The sequence below is a fragment of the Orcinus orca genome, chromosome 14, assembly GCF_937001465.1.
Source record: "Orcinus orca chromosome 14, mOrcOrc1.1, whole genome shotgun sequence".
Taxonomy (NCBI): domain Eukaryota; kingdom Metazoa; phylum Chordata; class Mammalia; order Artiodactyla; family Delphinidae; genus Orcinus; species Orcinus orca.
The window spans coordinates 8,769,263-8,786,309 of NC_064572.1; the positions used below are offsets into that span (position 1 = coordinate 8,769,263).

Consider the following 17,047-nt stretch of genomic DNA (forward strand, 5'->3'; position numbering starts at 1 on the left):
CCAAGAAGTGCATCTGTGAATGATTCAATCACATACCTACCTACACCCATGTCCCCCCGCCCCGGCCCCCCTCAGCAGCGTAGCAACGCTATAGCAACTCTCTTATCAAAGCACTGCAGGCAGGACGCAGCACTTTGTGGCTCTATCTATAGAAGGCAGATGAGGATGGGGTTGTCACCATCCCCCATCTGGGGATACTGACGCCTGGTTACATCATTGTTCTAAGCTCCCTGCAGATGACGAGAAGTCCAGTCTATTGTTTTAACTCTGTGTTGCTCTATCTGGCACGCCGTTGGCCTGCTCTTCAACTTCAAGACAAACTGGAAACAGGCTGCCCGACAGTGGGCAAAGCTGAACTGAAGAGTCACAGGATTTTACAGCAGGAAGTCGGGTATGCAATCTGTGTTTACCTACAACGACTTCCTTGAGTTCTCAACACAGAAGTATCATTGCAACCGTCGCTGACAGATGCAGGATCAGAGACTAGGAAAGCGTAGTCAGACCGCTCAGGGTGGGGGGACTGGTTCGTAAAGGAGCTGAGATTCCCACCCGGGATCCTGACTCGCAGAGTTCTGTCAGGGCCGCGTCAGCACGCCTCCCCCCCCAGGGGTCCCCGTGCGCGCGGCCCCGTCCCCAGGCACCGGGCCTGCCCAGGGCTTCGGCTCCGCGCCCGGCGCTGCGGCGCCTCCCCAGCCTTTGTTTGAGTGCCGGAGAGCCCGGAAACAGAGAGAGGCGTGACTTCAATATTCCTGTGGTTTTTGAGCAAGCGATTGCCTAACCTGTGTCTGTCTCACGCCGGCGTGAAGCGTCCGTAGGCAGAGCCGGCTGCGCTGCGAGCGCTTCCCTGGGCGCGCGCGGCCTCCCCACCCATCCTTCCCCGTACACCAAGCAGCCAGGGCCGCGGGTGGGAGGCTCTCCTCGTGGCTGGCGTGGCGGAGCGTGGAGATCTTTTTCATTCATAAAACGAACATCCCCGCTCGCTGCCTTCCCGCCGGCCTCTTGCCGCGCCATCCGCGGCCAGGCAGGCCTGGGTCCCGGGGAATCTGCTCCGAGGGCCAAGGGGCCTAAAGTGGCCCTTTGCGCGTTCCGCCGGGAAGCCCCATTTTATAAACCCCGTGTCGTGTCCTCCCGCTGCAGAGACGACTGACATGGATCGCGGAGGGACACTCGCGACTGAAGAGACGAGATGGCTTGTGGTTCAACTCACAAGTAAAACCTCACCCTTTGACTTCAGGCTGTCCGACATTTTGTGGCTTGCATTTTTTGGAGCGACGGTCAACTGGGCTACCTCCCCATTTGTAAACAACCGGCTTTCTAGGTCCCTGTTGTCCCCCTTTTATGGCGGCAGGTGGGATCAGGGGAGTGGGCGGGAGGGATGCTGGCAGGGGCGGGGCGGGGCGGGCCAGGTCGCTGCGCTAATTCAAGATGCGACCTCCATCCAGATAAAAGCTTGCTGTTAACAGCGGTTTTCTCTGCGAACCCTTAAAATTGCCCCAGGACTCCCCTAGCAGCGAGAGGCGAGCCCTCATTCGCTGAGCGGCCCCCCCTCGCCCCTCCTTTGCCCCCTCCCTGCCGCTCCTCTCGGCCCTGGAAATTACAACTCCTCGGCGCACGGCGCCGGCAGGAGGCGGCGGCGGCACGGAGACCGGAGGGGATTCCCGAGCCAGCCGGGCGCTCGCCCTCCACCCGCGGGCCGCCGCGTCGCACGGCCAAGGTCACAGGCGCCGCAGGAGCAGCGGCGGCGAACCGGAGCAGCGGGGCCGTGCTGGCCGCGGAAAGAAGGCCCCGGGGGGCGTTCGACCCGCGTCGGCAGCGGCCGCAGAGAGAGGCGAGAGAAGGTCTCCGGGCCGGCGGGGCCCCCCGAGGTAGTCGCGGGCGCAGAGGCCCGGCAGCTGAAGGCCCCCGGGTCGGCGAGAGCGGAGCTCGGGCTCCAGCGTCGGCTCCCGGGCGCTGTCCGCCGCCTCGTGGTGCTGAACCCAGCCGCGGGCCAAGAGGCCTGCTCGCCCGCCTTCTCACCTACAGATCGCCCGGACTGGCGGTGGCCACCGGCCAGGGCAAAAGGGGCCCCTGGGCAGCTGCCCACTGCACCCGAGGGGCTGAAACAGGAGAGCCAGCGAACCTCAGCCCGGCAGCCGGTCCTCATGTGGAGAGGAGACGCGCGCAGCCGCCAGCGGCGGCGCTACTGCTGATTCATCCCCTAGAGCATCTCGCAGGCCACCGCGAGGGCAGCCGACCAGCTCCGGACTCTGGCCGCAGGTTGCAGCCGCTGGTGCAGGAGCCTCGCGGGCAGCAGGTGAGGACCCGCTCTCCTTCCTCTTGCCCCCAGTCGTCCGTGGGCGGTGGCCCCAGGACTGAGAGAGGGGCGTGCCCCCGGCTTGCAAAGCAGTCATGCCCGTGTGACGCGCCCGCCTCCCCCTCACTGGTGCTAGCCACGCTTGCTCGCCTCTGCCCGTCTCCGGGGCTTGGGCCGTTCCACCCTCCGCGCCGAGCCGCTCTCTCCGCCGGCGCAGCGATGGAGGAGGAGCTCAAGTGCCCCGTGTGCGGCTCGCTGTTTCGGGAGCCCATCATCTTGCCATGTTCCCACAACGTCTGCCTGCCTTGCGCCCGAACCATCGCGGTGCAGACCCCGGACGGCGAGCAGCACCTGCCCCCGCCGCTCCTGCACTCCCGGGGCTCAGGGCTGCCCGCAGGCGCCGCCGCCGCCGCCGCCGCCGCCGCGCCCCCTCCGGACCATGAGACGCCGGCTGGCCCGGCCGGCGGCGGCGGCGGCGGCGGCGGGAGCGCGGCCGGCGGCGACCACGCGGACAAGCTGAGCTTGTACAGTGAGACAGACAGCGGTTACGGCTCTTACACCCCGAGCCTCAAGTCCCCCAACGGGGTTCGCGTGCTGCCCACGGTGCCTGCGCCGCCCGGCTCCTCGGCCGCCGCCGCCCGAGGCGCCGCCTGCTGCTCCCTGCCCTCGGCCTCCTCGAGCTCCATCACGTGCCCGCAGTGCCACCGCAGCGCCTCCCTGGACCACCGCGGCCTGCGCGGCTTCCGGCGCAACCGACTGCTAGAGGCCATCGTGCAGCGCCATCAGCAGGGCCGCGGGGCCGCGCACGGGGCGTCCGCAGCCGCTGCCGTGGCCGTGTGCCAGTTGTGCGACCGCACCCCGCCCGAGCCGGCCGCCACGCTCTGCGAGCAGTGCGACGTGCTCTACTGCGCTGCCTGCCAGCTCAAGTGCCATCCATCCCGGGGACCCTTCGCCAAGCACCGCCTGGTGTCGCCGCCGCCGCCGCCGCCGCGCGCGCCCGCCGAGGCCGCCTCTGCGTCTCCAGGCGCCGCCCAGGGCGCCCCCAGCGCAGGCGGAAGCTGCAAGAGCCCGGGTGCCACCGGCGCCGGAGCGGCGGGGGGCGGCGCGGCCCGCAAGTACCCTACGTGCCCTGACCACGAAATGGAGAACTACAGCATGTACTGCGTGAGCTGCCGAGCCCCGGTGTGCTATCTGTGCCTGGAGGAGGGCCGGCACGGCAAGCACGAGGTGAAGCCGCTGGGGGCCATGTGGAAACAGCACAAGGTGAGCGCCCGCGGGGCAGGGCACGGGGCACGGACGCCAAGAAAAGGGCGCTCCCCTTCGTTAAATAAGCTCCAAGTACTCTGAGCTGAGTGTTGGAGATGGGAAGGGCATGGAAGGACGACACCCTAGGTCCCCTCGCGCCTGAGGCTTTATGATTCCACCCAAAAGTCGTCTAGAATGCAGAAGCAGGACTCGTTCACTCTCCAAATTGACGAATAAATTACCTTGATGGCCCCTCTGGGTTTATGACACCTAGGGCCCCCTTCCTCCCTCTAAAAAGTTCATTTTTTTTTTCTTTTCTTTTTTCCTTTCTTTTTTTTTTTTTTAAGTACAAGTGTTACCACCTGATTGCAGGAAAATGTCTGATGCCACCCGTGCTTGGTTAATCTTCTCTGAAGGCAGGAAGGATTCTATCCTAACCCTCAGTGAAGGGATACACTATCTCCCTTAGAGCAGAATTCCCATCAGCTTCTAGAGCAGAAAGTTTCCTACTCTCTCAGCTAGTCTCCAGCACTTTCTAACCCCAGAATGCCTCTCAGCTTAAAGGGAAGATGTAATTCTTCATGCGCCTTATTTGAGACTTCGGGCGTGTGCCCTGTTAAGGAGGGAACCCACTGAGAGACCTTCTCTTCCTGGGACTCCAGGTGGCAGGAGTGCGGTGGAGTAAGCACTTAGTAGGACAGCCAGGCGCACTCATCGGCAGGCTGCTGAGGGCCATCTTTCCAGGGACTTGCCTGCAGGTGCCACCTCCCAAGTGGGAAGGAACAGCCGCTACAGGCAACTCGCACACACTTGTGGTGGCCAGTGTATCCTCATAGCTGACACCGAAGGAGAGAAGCCTTCAAACTCAGGGCAGGCCCTCGATCAGACCCCAAGGCAAGAGTGGGGTCAGCTTTTCTAACATTCACCTTAATTTCCTACTCAAAGGCCAGGCCGTGCAACTGGACTCACTGCTGAGGTCAGTGATCCGGGTCCTTTGTTCAAGGACTCCAACTGCAAATTTGGACGTTTATCGTTCAGTATCCTCTTTCCAGTAAACTCTTACCCCACAAAGAGGCAGGAGATCTCCAAATAGCCCAACAGGAAGTATGTATTATGACTGAGGAGGAAAAACACGGGAAAGTAAGGCAACTTGCCATGGTCCTCTCATATCATCCAACTGGAAATGGACGAAAAGGGGAACATAGATGGGAGGTGAAGAAGGGACCAACCATTCATACTATAGATTTATTACATACAGTTACTGTATAATTTCTGCTACAACATGCCTGTTGTTACTGTAACTCAACATTTTCAAACAAAAAAATTAGGCAAGAACAAATGAGGAACACTTCAGAAATCCACCTCAGAAAGGGAAATTTGCATAGTAGTTCAGAAAAGGGCGATCTGGAGTCAAATCCCTAATTCTAGAGCAGCGGTTCTCATTTGGGAACAGTTTCACTCCCCCTCCAGGACATTGCCAGTGTCTGGAGACATCTCTGGTTATCCCACTTAGGAGTTGCTACTGGCATCTAGGGGTAGAGGCCAAGGAGGCTGCTGAACAGGCTACAGGGCACAGAAAACCTCCCACAAAACAATAACCCAGAAAAATATCAACAGTGCCTCTGAGAGAAACCCTGTTGTAAGTTGCACAGACCTGGATCCAAATCTCAGCATTTGTAATTGACTTGCTATAAGCTTTAGGCACAGTTTGAAGCCCACTGAATAATATCTAACTCAGATAATTGTTGTTGGGAGTAAGTATAATGCTGTACGTTTAGCCTCTAGCACAGTACCCAACTCACAGTAACCGATATATATTATTTATCATTATTATTATTATAGCGCTAATACCCCCAAACTTGCAGAAAGCTATAGGGCAGCAGCAAAGAGTACTTCTTTGACCTCAGTGACTTGGTAACCTGGTGAACACATGAGCTGGTAGTGTTTATGTTGAGTCCTAACATAGCTTGGAGCTAAATGAGAATGTCTGCTGAGTGAGTTATTCATGTGATATTTTGTTGCACATTGCAACTCCTCTCTAGCACCACTGGAGCTTGCCATCTAATTAGTGATTCTTAGGGAGAGAGACATGTAAGTGACACTGAAATCTACTTTGAAACAAGATTGATTATCACTTTTCAAAAAAAGTGTAAACACACTGCTATATTTAAAATGGATAATCAACAAGGACCTACTGTACAGCAGAAGGAACTCTGCTCAATGTTATGTGGCAGCCTGGATGGGAGGGGAGTCCGGGGGAGAATGGATACATGTATAGGTATGGCCGAGTCCCTTTGCTGTGCACCTGAAACTATCACATTGTTAATTAGCTATACTCCAATATAAAATAAAAAGTTAAAAGAAAAAACAACAGTGTAAACACTTTAGGTCTTGGCCAAACACATTTTTAGATGATTCTCCTGGAAGAGGATTAATAATTTCAAAGAACTTCTGATGTGAAGAAACTATACGTTGTGAAAGATAGGACAGGGAAGGGAAGCTTTCCATGAGTGCTTTTGTCTTTTTGCCTATTGATTGTGGAATTCCAATTTTCCTGAAGGAAAGGGTCCAGAAGGAGAGGGTCACTGTGGGATGTACCTCTTCCTAGTGTGACATGTCACGGAATGTCGGCAACCACTGTAATTCCTGCTGGGTGCAGGACTCTGAATTAAAAATGCTTAAAAGTTGATTCTTGAACTGAGGAAGGGACCGCTGGATAAGCCCTTCCTCAGAAGTCTTTTGAGAACCATGGACAATAGAATAGAATCAAAACAAAAATCTCATTGTACCCCAGGATTACTGTTCCCAATGAGTCAGCACTTCACAAGAGCAAAGGAGATAGTGAGGTCTAGAAATCACAGGAAAGCCAGGACTTCAGGTTACTCCCATGCCCCAAGGACCTGCCAAAGGATACTTGGCTTCTCAGAAGCCTGGTCCTACCTTATTTTATCAGAGAGACAAAGAAAGGCTTTTAGCCTTTAAAGCCTCAGAGGAAAGACTTCCTCCATTAAAAGAGATAACACGTGAATGCCCAAAGCAGAACGTGTAATCATAACTGTATACAATCATAAGTATACTTATTCGAATATTTGTAGTACATCATAACACAGGGAATAGATGCGCTTTGTTAAGAATTAGAATTACAGAGGTAGAGATGTAGAAATTAAATACCAACCCCAAATTCCAGTTTGCAGAGAAAAAACATTTCTAACATTTTGGAGTTTTTTCTTCTAGAATTCTATTGTATATTTATTTTGTAACTGTCTTTCTTTTTTTTCGTCTAATCATACCGTACAAATATCTTTCCTGTCAGTTAATGAACATCACTTTTCCGTTGTAAGGATTTATTATGTTGCTTGATCCACACCCTGATGCTGGGCTCATCTAGGTGTTTTCAGTCTTTTGCTGTTAGGAACATTTTTCAAGTTAAATCTATGCCTTTCTTCTTAATAATCTCCTCAGGTTACGTTTCTAAATATGGAGTTGCTGTATCAAAGGAGAACTGTCTTCCAGACATCTGATGAACGTTGCCAAATTGCCTTGCAAAACGTTTATACCTATTTTTTCTCCCAACAGCAAAATTATATAAAAAATTAAAAATTCATGTAAACAGTGACCATTGGGGAAAACAATAAGGTGGATTGCCTTGTTTCTAGTAATAACTGTTGGCTACTTTCATTACATTATTGTTAGAACTACTTTTTAAAAGGGGATCACAAGTATCTAGATTTTTATATTTTTAACTACCAGTTAGTGATCTGCCTTCCCTCAAAAACTGCTTTAATAGGCATAACTAGTGCCTAAATAGCCCCTTTTGGATTTTAAGGCCCCTGAAAAGACCAAGCCTTCGGGGCCCATCTAAGGCTCTTTAAAAAGAAATTTTTTATTTCTTTATTTTTATTTTTGGCTGCATTGGATCTTCATTGCTGTGCACAGGCTGTCTCTAGTTGCGTCGAGCAGGGGTGTGCGGGCTTCTCATTGCGGTGGCTTCTCTTGTTGCGGAGCACGGGCTCTAGGAGCACAGGCTTCAGTAGGTGTGGCATGTGGGCTCAGTAGTGGTGGCTCGCGGGCTCTAGAGCACAGGCTCAGTAGTTGTGGCGTGTGGGCTTAGTTGCTCCTCGGCATGTGGGATCTTCCCAGACCAGGGCTTGAGCCCGTGTGCCCTGCATTGGCAGGCGGATTCGTAATCACTGCGCCACCAGGGAAGGCCCTAAGGCACTTTTGAGTGGGGTCTGAACAGGGAAAAAGAGGGTTAGGTAGAGAGAAATGCTTGGCAGAAATCTTCTGGGAGGTCTGAAGTCTCTATCTCTGTGGCTAATCGCTGCAAGCCGAGAGTTGCTAAACAAATCCATCGGGGCCCTCAGAGCATGCGGCATGGAAGTATGCACCATCTGAGTGGAAGGCTGGAGTTTTTGAGATGTTGAATCCTTCACCAACTCTGAAGCTCTGGGAAATGAAGTGCATAGGCTGGCTTCTGTTCCATCTGCCGCAGACTGACAGAACCAATGGCAAGTCTGCTTAGACCCCTGGAAACGTGCGCTGACTCCAATAAGTAGTGGCTGCCGCGTCTTCTGAAACTACCCTGTGTTAACATCACCACTGTCTTTAAAGCCACTGGGGCTGTAGCCTGCCTTGTGCTTGGATTTAATTCCAAGGAGCTCAGTAACTCAGGAACAACTATTAGAAAGAACCCCTGTGTTACAAGCTTTGAAGTACATGCTTTCCTCATCATTCCACACATCTGGAAAACAAAAAGTGGGTTTGACAGAAGGCAAGAACCCATAAGTTGAATTGCTTTTCTCTTCTCTTTGAAGATTATTTATGGAGTATCAGGGTTCCGAATTGAGGAGGACCTTAGAGATTGTGAAAGGACAACCCCATGTGACTACTGCAGAATGTGTTTCCTAGTGTACGCTCTGGTGGTCACTCCGTGGCTAAGCTGTTCTATTTTTAGCCTGCAGTGGGAGGTCCTTTATCTGGCTCGAGATTCTTGGTGGATGGGACCTTACTTGTGGATGTCAGTGAAACGGACTGTCCTAGAGGAGAGGGATCTCTCAATCTCTGAGACTGCCTAGAGGGGTCAGCAAGCTGGCACACCGCCTGCTTCTGTAAATAAAGTTTTACTGGAACGCAGCCATCCTCCTTTGTTTACATTTGGCCCATGGCTGCTTTGGGCTCTAACGGTTGCTTTTGGTAGAGTTGAGTACTTGTGACCAGAGATCGGCAGCCTGCAAAGCCGAAAATATTTACTCTCTGGTTCTTTATGGGGAAAAAAATAAAAATAAAAGTGCCGACTTCTAGACTAGGACCTCGCGACTCAAAGCGAGGTCCGAAGAGTAACAGAAGCAGTGCCGGGAGCTCGCTGCAGATGCCGACTCTTGAGACCCGCCACAGCCCTACTGACTCATGGTTTGAATTTAGCAAGATCCCTAGTTGATTCAGATGGACGTTCAAGTTTGAGAAACCTTGACGGGAATGCTTTGGGGGCTCCAGGGCGCTGGGCCCAGCACTGTAACTGTGCAAGTCATCTACAGCTGTGTGAAGTGGACTCTAGGGGGTCCCGGAGGTTTGAACCAGTCTTAATTACTCTGGGAATCTTCAGGTTCACCAAATTCTGGGTGCTGGGAGGCAATATGGTGCTCAAAGACCACCTGACCCAGAGGTGGGCGGGAACCTCTGAGGGGTGGTGGTGCTGTCTGAGCCCTCCTGGGCCAGAGCGTAGGTGACTCATGAGAAGGGAATTCTGGGCAGACGCTCTTTGCTGCTTCGCTGGGTTTGAACAGAAACGTACATACTGCTGTTTGTATCTCTGGGTTTCCTTTGGATTTGTGTCTTCGTCGTTCTATAAAGGAGCAAAGCGGGCGCTCTGTCCACTCTTTAGGCAGTTTTAAAGGTCCTGGCCAGAGGGTGGAGGAGGTTGGAACTCTCAGAGCCGTGAGGCCTGAAGGAGCAGGAGAGAAGCAGGCAGGTGTTGCGGGGCTCTCATGAGTTCACCCCTCCCCGCCTGGCATTTCCCCTTCCTAGGGTAGCCCGGTTCCTAACAGAGACCATAAACCCCAGCATGCTCCTTTTGCAGATGAGGAACGTGAGGCCGAGGGGCTTGCCACAGTTGCACAGCAATTTGTGAAATGATTCTGGAAAAACATGATCGATTCCTCCCTTGTACATTTTGATGAACTATAAAAATAACAGGATGCTCTGTGTATCTGAACAAAAACAGGTGCCTAGAGCATTCCCTAAAGAGTAATGAGGTATGGAAAAAATACAGGGTTAGCAGACACCTAGTCTAGACAGTGGGGACAGAGAGAGGGGCAAGAGCCCCTCCCTTATTCAACTGATACGGGCAGCAGAAAAGGGAGATGAAAGGTTGAGGAGGACACAGTTCATCCTGTTCGGAGCAAAGAGGATAAAAGAACTTGAGTGCTGGAGGGAATCTAAGAGATCAAATGGCTCTGTCTCTTCATTTTTCATGTGGCTGCAGAGGGAAGAAGTAGTTTGCAGGGAAGAGTAGTCAAGGATCCACAAGGGACAGAAACAGGTGAGGGAGTTGGAAGGGTCTAAATGACGGATGTAACAGACGGGAACCTGGACCCCTCCACAGGAGGGTCTGGGCCTTGGTCACATGTCCTCTGAAAAGTCTATCCAGGCTGTGCATAGTTTAAAAAACACAGGTCAGGGTTGTGTTAGGAAAGTTTGGCAAATGTTTGTACTTATCCAATCTCCCAGTTCTTCCTTATCGTTTGATTCTGGGTGGTAATCCATAAAACCAAGAAACCAATAAAATATGAGTCATCGTAAATGACAGGCCTCTTTAAAACAGAGAGTTGTGGCTTACATCACTCCATAAATAACGCGTCACCAAATGTCTGGCTACCTATCCGCTGAGCTGTGTACCCACAGGACCAAAAGTCAGCTCTGGCACTCACTGAGGATAACTTAAAAACTGATGATGCCTCTTGACCTGTAAGTCGTTTCCCTGAGCTATGCCGCTAATGAGCACTTATTCTTCAATCGACCTAATTCCTTATTCAGTCAACACGTAAGTCTTCAGTGCCGGTATCCTACCAGCACCACTGTAAGCACCAAGGCCATGGAAGGGCATGTTCTTTTCCCTCAAAGAACAGAGATCTAGTCACAGGAGAGAGAAAATCAACACATGCATAAGCAAGTAAATAAATTGGAGAATTTCGGATAGTAGTAAGTACTAGGATGGAAGTACAATAATGTGATGAAAAGCAGTTGGGCAGACTTCTTCAGGGGGAAGGTTGGAAAAGCAAGACTTGACGACTGGCTGAGAAGTAACCAGCCCAGCACACTTCTGAAGGCAGCTCGCTTCACAGGGAGAGGAAGAGCCGAAGAACCGAGAATGGGGGTTGGGGGACCCCCACTGTGTCTGAAGGACAGAAACGTGCCTTTGCAGTACAATGAAAAAGGTGGATAAGGTACAGGAGCAGAGACACAGGGAGGGTCCAGACGACGCAGGGCCTGGCAGCCCACAGGGAACAGATGGGATTTTATGGTAAATGCAAAGAGAGGTGACTAGAGGACTTTAACCTGGGGAGTGATGTTTATTTTTTAAATATATACGTATTTTAAATGTATTTATTTGGTTGCACTGGGTCTTAGTTGTGGCACGTGGGCTCCTTAGTTGTGGCACACAAACTCTTCGTTGCACCACGCACGTGGAATCTAGTTCCCTGACCAGGGATCGAACCTGGGCCCCCAGCGTTGGGAGCGTGGAGTCTTAAGCACTGTGCAACCAGGGAAGTCCCCTATTTTTTAAAAGATCTTTCTGACTGCAGTTGGGAAATGTGTGGTAGGGGGACAAGAGTAGTAGGGGAAGGAAGACCACTTCCTAGGCTATGAGAGTCACTTGGGCTGTAAATATGGGGGCTTGAACTAGGAGGGAGGCAGCAGGAATGGAGAGAAATGTATGCATTCACATGCTGCCTGGGGTTCTCTGAGCTTCTTGGACTCGTGGTCTGATGTCTTTTATTATTTTTGGAAACTTTTTGTCTATTATCTCTCTCGATGATTCTTTTGCTCTGCCCTCTGTCCCTCATACTTCTGGGATTCCAATTACATGTGTGTTACGTTGTTTGATATTGTTCCACCGTTCTTGGATGCTCTCTTCTTTTTCCCGTAGTCATTCTTTTTGTCTCTGTTACAGTTTCATTCATTTCTGTGGACCTCTCTTTAAGTTCACTGATTCTTTCCTAGGCTGTGTCAAGTCAACAGATTAGTCCCCTTCCATCTTCTCAGTTGTCCTGACCCTTCCCCAGCAATAGGAAGCCTTGAATGGTCTGGACCCAGGCCTGTTTCCTGCATCTTCTCCAGGAAGATTGGGTTTTTTCTTTTCCCTATCTCCAGCCACGTGGGGTCTTCACTTTGCTCAGGGGGGAGGGGAGGAGAGACAGGATTTGCTGCTTGGCCCCAGTGGCTTAAGGTTTTTTTCTGGCGGGGATAAGGGTCCTGGTAGGGCTTTGTACTTTCCTGTGGTGACTGTCACATCTCTCCTTCAAGCCAGCTCTGCGGTGCAAATGTTTCCCTTTTTTAATCTAGTAGGCACTTTAGATTGTGCAAGTGGTCAGGTTGCACTTTTCTCTTTGGTCGCTAAAATGCTTAGAGCCAAATATTTTGTGTGTACACAATGGATGTAATTATGTTATAAACTTTGAGCCTCATTTCTGGCTCCATTTTCTGCTCCCACCCTTGGTTTTCTTTCTTTTAAGTTATGCAACCTTGATTTCTGTAGACCCTTGCAAGCTGCCTTAAATCCCTTCTGAACTAACTAGGTTAATAAATAAATGAGTCGCCTGCTTGAATAAAACCACAGGGAACAAGAAACTTCTGGAAAACCTCATTAAAGTAGTCCCCTACTGGGACTTCCATGTTGATCCAGTGGGTAAGACTCTGCCCTCCCAATGCAGGGGGCCTGGGTTTGATCCCTGGTTGAGGAACTAGATCCCACACACATGCCGCAGCTAAGAGTCCGCATGCTGCAACGAAAATCCTGAGTGCCGCAACTAAGACCCGGCGCAGCCAAAATAAATAAATAAATATTTAAAAAGAGGGGAAAAAAAAGATAGTTCCCTGCTTCTGAGCAGTGCCCAGTCACTGTTACAAAAGCTAAATACTGTTTGAAATGTTCAGATCAAGAAACAGGGACTTGCCCAGTCACTGGGACACATGACTGTTCCCTTCTCCCTGTTAGTCCCTTGTAATAAAGAAACTCCAAAATGACTGGTGTTGACAGCAGGATCATGTGTCCGGGTTCACATCCTTCCTGTGAATATCACCACATACCTCCATTCGTTTTGAGGGTGTGATTATCACCTCTCAAACTGGCTTCCTGTACGCGGATTTGCAGCTTATCACTGATGAATATTTGTCCTCCACACAGCCAGGCAGGGTTCCACCCCTCTAGCTTGTTGGGAGTATGAAGATGTTCAGAGGGGAAGTCAGGGCACGTTAAGGCCAGAAGACCCTGCTGAGGGGTGTCAGGAACCACAAGAGCTTTGAGATTTTTGCCTGTGTACAAGCTAACACGTGCTGTTGCCGCAGTTCATGGATGTGGGCAGACGTGAGACTCCTGGGTCGGAGTTGGAAAACAGTCTTATCACTCACGGCAGCAGCAGCAGTCAGAGAATTGGCATGTTTGTGCCATTTCCCGGAGCCCAGTTCCCCCAGGGTGATGTGAAGAGAGCCAGATGACACCCCCACACACAGTAGGTTGCATTACAGAAGAGAGGAACCTCAGCTCAGGGAGGCTGAATCTTCTGTAACATGCAGTGAGCACCGAGCTCTTCGCTCCAGAGGGAGACAGCAAGTCCAGTTCCCAAAGTTGTTTCTGCAGACATCCTTGGAAAGGTAGCCAGAACAAAGAGCAATCAGTGCCTCGCTGACGACACTTGTAAAAACCAAGAGAGCAAAGTTATCTTCCAACAGGAAGATTAAGTCAAAACGCAGGTAGTTCCTCAAGTGATTTCTGCTTGTACACGTTATGGGTAACGTCTCCAAGCTCCTCTGGTTCTCCGAACTCCTTGCTTCGGTTGGGGTACCCAGACCTCGGGGTTTTTCTGGATGGTGTGATGGTGATGGTGGTGAGGAAGGTGGTGGAATGTCTGTGGTGTGGGCCACAGGAAGTCTGAGGACAGCTAAGGTGGCTTTCATTCCTGAGTCCATTTGTCTCCTCTGGCACGTGAAGGACAAACAGCATCTCATGACTCTGTATGATGCAACTGAAACGTTCCACTGGACGAGCATGCCTTGGGCACCTGCTGTAACCCACAGGCTGTGCCGAGGGCTGTGGATGCACTTGAAACAGGCTGCAGGGAGCTCACAGACGCCTGGAAGAGGGGATGATGTTACTCCAACCTAATGTTTGCACAAACAATATAAAAAAGTGGAATAAGTGCTACAGTTGTCACGTGAATAAACTGATGAGGGACGAGACAGGAGAAGGAAGTTAATCCCGCCTGGAGATTTGCAAGGGGAAGGGGAAGGGGTAGTGAGCGGGAGATTAAGCAGGAGATGGTGTCTGAGCTGGGGTCGTGAATGATGGGTACGAGTTTTATTAGTTGGGAAAGAAAGGAGAGGCTTAAATATACAGCACTGTGTGAGATTAAAAAAGATACTGAAAATCGAGTTCCTACTTTCAAATAGCTTATTATCTGCTGGTCGAGCACCAGGGATGAACGTACATTCACACGAAGCAGAGGGACCTTGAGAATCACGACACCACTTCTGATAAAAGTGAGGGAACTTGAAATACCCATCCTTTAGCATCTGAGACTCAAAGAAAACATTCGGGATCTGGAGAGAGTGGTGAGAGAACGATGGGAGAAATGGATTCCAGAAGCCACATGTAAAGGGACAGCTAGCTTGAGAGTCTAAGAAAGATTTAAACGTTGGCTTCATTTAAATTTCAGGGAAGAACTGGGGTAGGCTGGCTATAGTCCCTTTGAAGGTTCTTGTAAATTTGCTTTCTTTTCCCAGGTTGTTATATTTATCCTGTTTGCCAGTAAAACCTGGCAGCAAAACCCTTTTGAACATCTCAATTTGCTTTGCTGAGCTAAGAGGAGAAGGGGGCCGAAAAAGAAGTGAGGAAACTGTATGGCAAAAGAAGGAGTAAGGCAACGGCGGAAGGAACTTGGGAAAAGGTTGATAAAGACGGCGATCTTGCACTGGTCATTAGCTCGAGCCTTTTAGATGGACAGGAGGCCCGTCTCTCCATTTCCTCACAAGAAATAAAGAACAGTAGCAGAGCGCAGATAACTGGGGCTAAACCCTAAGTGTAAGTGGGCGCAGAGCAGAGTCAGATCGATGGCAGACTGCAGGGAAGGCTGTACGGAGGGGATTGGAGCTGAGCTGGGTTTCAAAGTGCTGGGAGGATTTGCAGAGGTGAAAGGAAGGAGGTATCCAGACAGGAAAGGAGAGTGTCCTTTTTGTGTAATTTGATCATGGATAGAAAGCTCTAAGACACGTCCTCATGATCGTCACAAAAACCATCCTATTATGGTTGCCGGTGACTGGAGTTGGCTTGATCCCAATGAAGAGGCAGTTTGGGTTACGGGTGATAAAAAACATCACCTGGCTTTGCCCGGTGTATGGCCTTTGTACAAGTACAAAGTCAGGATTCTGGTCCGGGGACTTTGTGCGCCCACCATCCTATCCCAGGCTGGTTTGCTACCACTGGAACATGATCTGAATGACTCTTATTTTTTTGCAAATACCTCTTTGAGATCCTGCTTTCAGTTTCTTTTTTTTTATAAACGTATTTTATTTATTTTTGGCTGCGTTGGGTCTTCGTTGCTGCGCGCAGGCTTTCTCTAGTTGCGGCGAGCGGGGGCTACTCTTCATTGCGGTGCGTGGGCTTCTCACTGCGGTGGCTTCTCTTGTTGCGGAGCACGGGCTCTAGGCGTGCGGGCTTCAGTAGTTGTGGCTCACGGGCTCTAGAGCGCAGGCTCAGTAGTTGTAGCACACGGGCTTATTTGCTCCGCGGCATGTGAGATCCTCCCGGACCAGGGCTCCAACCCACGTCCCCTGCATTGGCAGGCGGATTCTTAACCACTGTGCCACCAGGGAAGCCTTTGTACTCCCAGTACCCAGCAGAGCAGCTGGCACCCAGTAAGCCACAAGCATCAATTTAATAAGTGAATGGTGACAACACGAAAATGTATTCTAATATCAACACCGTAAATGACTATTCCAGTGGGGTCCCTTTTAGCTTCATGGAACAGAGTGATTCATGCAGGAGGGGGCACTCCAGGGAACAGTGTGGAAAATGAGGGCAGGAGGAATTATGCATTTTTCTGGGCCCCTTACTGAAGAGAGCCATTCACACTCATTAGCATAGCGCACCCCTCCCCCATTAGATGAGCTAACGGTTTTGGAAACAATCAGCTGATCTAGTGGGACGACAGAAGCCAGCTGGAAATATCGGTGGGATTTTTCCCAGATGTTAGCTGTTACATCTTGTCCGGAGAACAGATCGAGTCTCAGTTTACTAGACTGCCATTCCCGAACTCTTTAGTGCTCCCGAGGTAGCAGAATGCATCGAATAAGAACGTTCGTTTTAGAGACAGCTCTCCTAAAACTCTACCACTTGCCAGGGAGTGAGATCATGCATTTTGAGAACTCATGACAGGGGACTTCCCTGGTGGCGCAGTGGTTAAGACTCCACGCTCCCAAGGCAGGCGGCCCGGGTTCGATCCCTGGTCAGGGAACTAGATTCCACACGCATGCCGCCACCGAGAGTTTGCGTGACGAAGAAGCCCTCGAGCTGCAGCTAAGGAGCCCACCTGCCACAGCTAAGACCCAGCGCAACCAAATAAATAAATAAAAGGAGCTCGTGGCAGCACACACCACAGAGTAAGTGCTCGGTGAAAGAAAGCCAGAATCATAATCGGCCCCACATCGTGATTATTGTGAGTGTCGAGGCCAAGCACGGTCGGAAAGAAGAGGCGACTGTGTCAGGGTTGAGGTTGTTCCCAAGAGCCCTCTTGTGGGAGGGCTGAGACGCAGCCGTCACCCTAATGACGCAGCTGTCCCTTGGTAGGGCCTCTTCACCACACCACATGAACAGGTGCTACAGAGATCTATCCTAGGACTGCCCGGACCAACCTTCTGGTCGCCACTGACTGATATCATGGGAAGGATCTGGATTGAAATCAAAAGCTCTGGGTTCAGTTTGGACCTGTGTCTCGAGATAGGTCTCTTAATGTCTCTCAGCCTCAGTTTCCACACTTGAAAGGTATGAGGACGAAGCGAGATGAAGTAAAGGTCCGCGTGGTAGCTGCAGGGCACTCAGTTTACTGTAAGCCCCGACCTCTTTCCTGAAGGAATAAGCAGCTTGGCTGCGTCCCCTCTTCTCTAAAGAACCCAAAGCCCACTTTATGGTGTAGAGAAAGACTGTGTGTAATATGATTCCATTTAGTGAATATATATGAAAGAACATGTGTTAGAATAGGAGTAAAAACTGTGCATAGGGTACTAGTTTCCTGGGGC

General features: G+C 51.1%; 1 protein-coding gene across 2 annotated transcripts in view; it reads left to right on the forward strand.

Annotated features, from left to right (window-relative positions):
- The first annotated feature begins 2,512 nt into the window (after nucleotides 1-2,512).
- The window catches only part of TRIM67 (tripartite motif containing 67), a 52,137-nt gene continuing 37,602 nt past the window's right edge, over nucleotides 2,513-17,047 (forward strand). For both annotated transcript variants that reach the window (XM_004281572.3, XM_033408878.2), the window contains exon 1: nucleotides 2,513-3,556. In XM_004281572.3, the coding sequence (XP_004281620.1) occupies nucleotides 2,513-3,556 (1,044 nt within the window). The remainder of the gene's footprint in view (nucleotides 3,557-17,047) is intronic.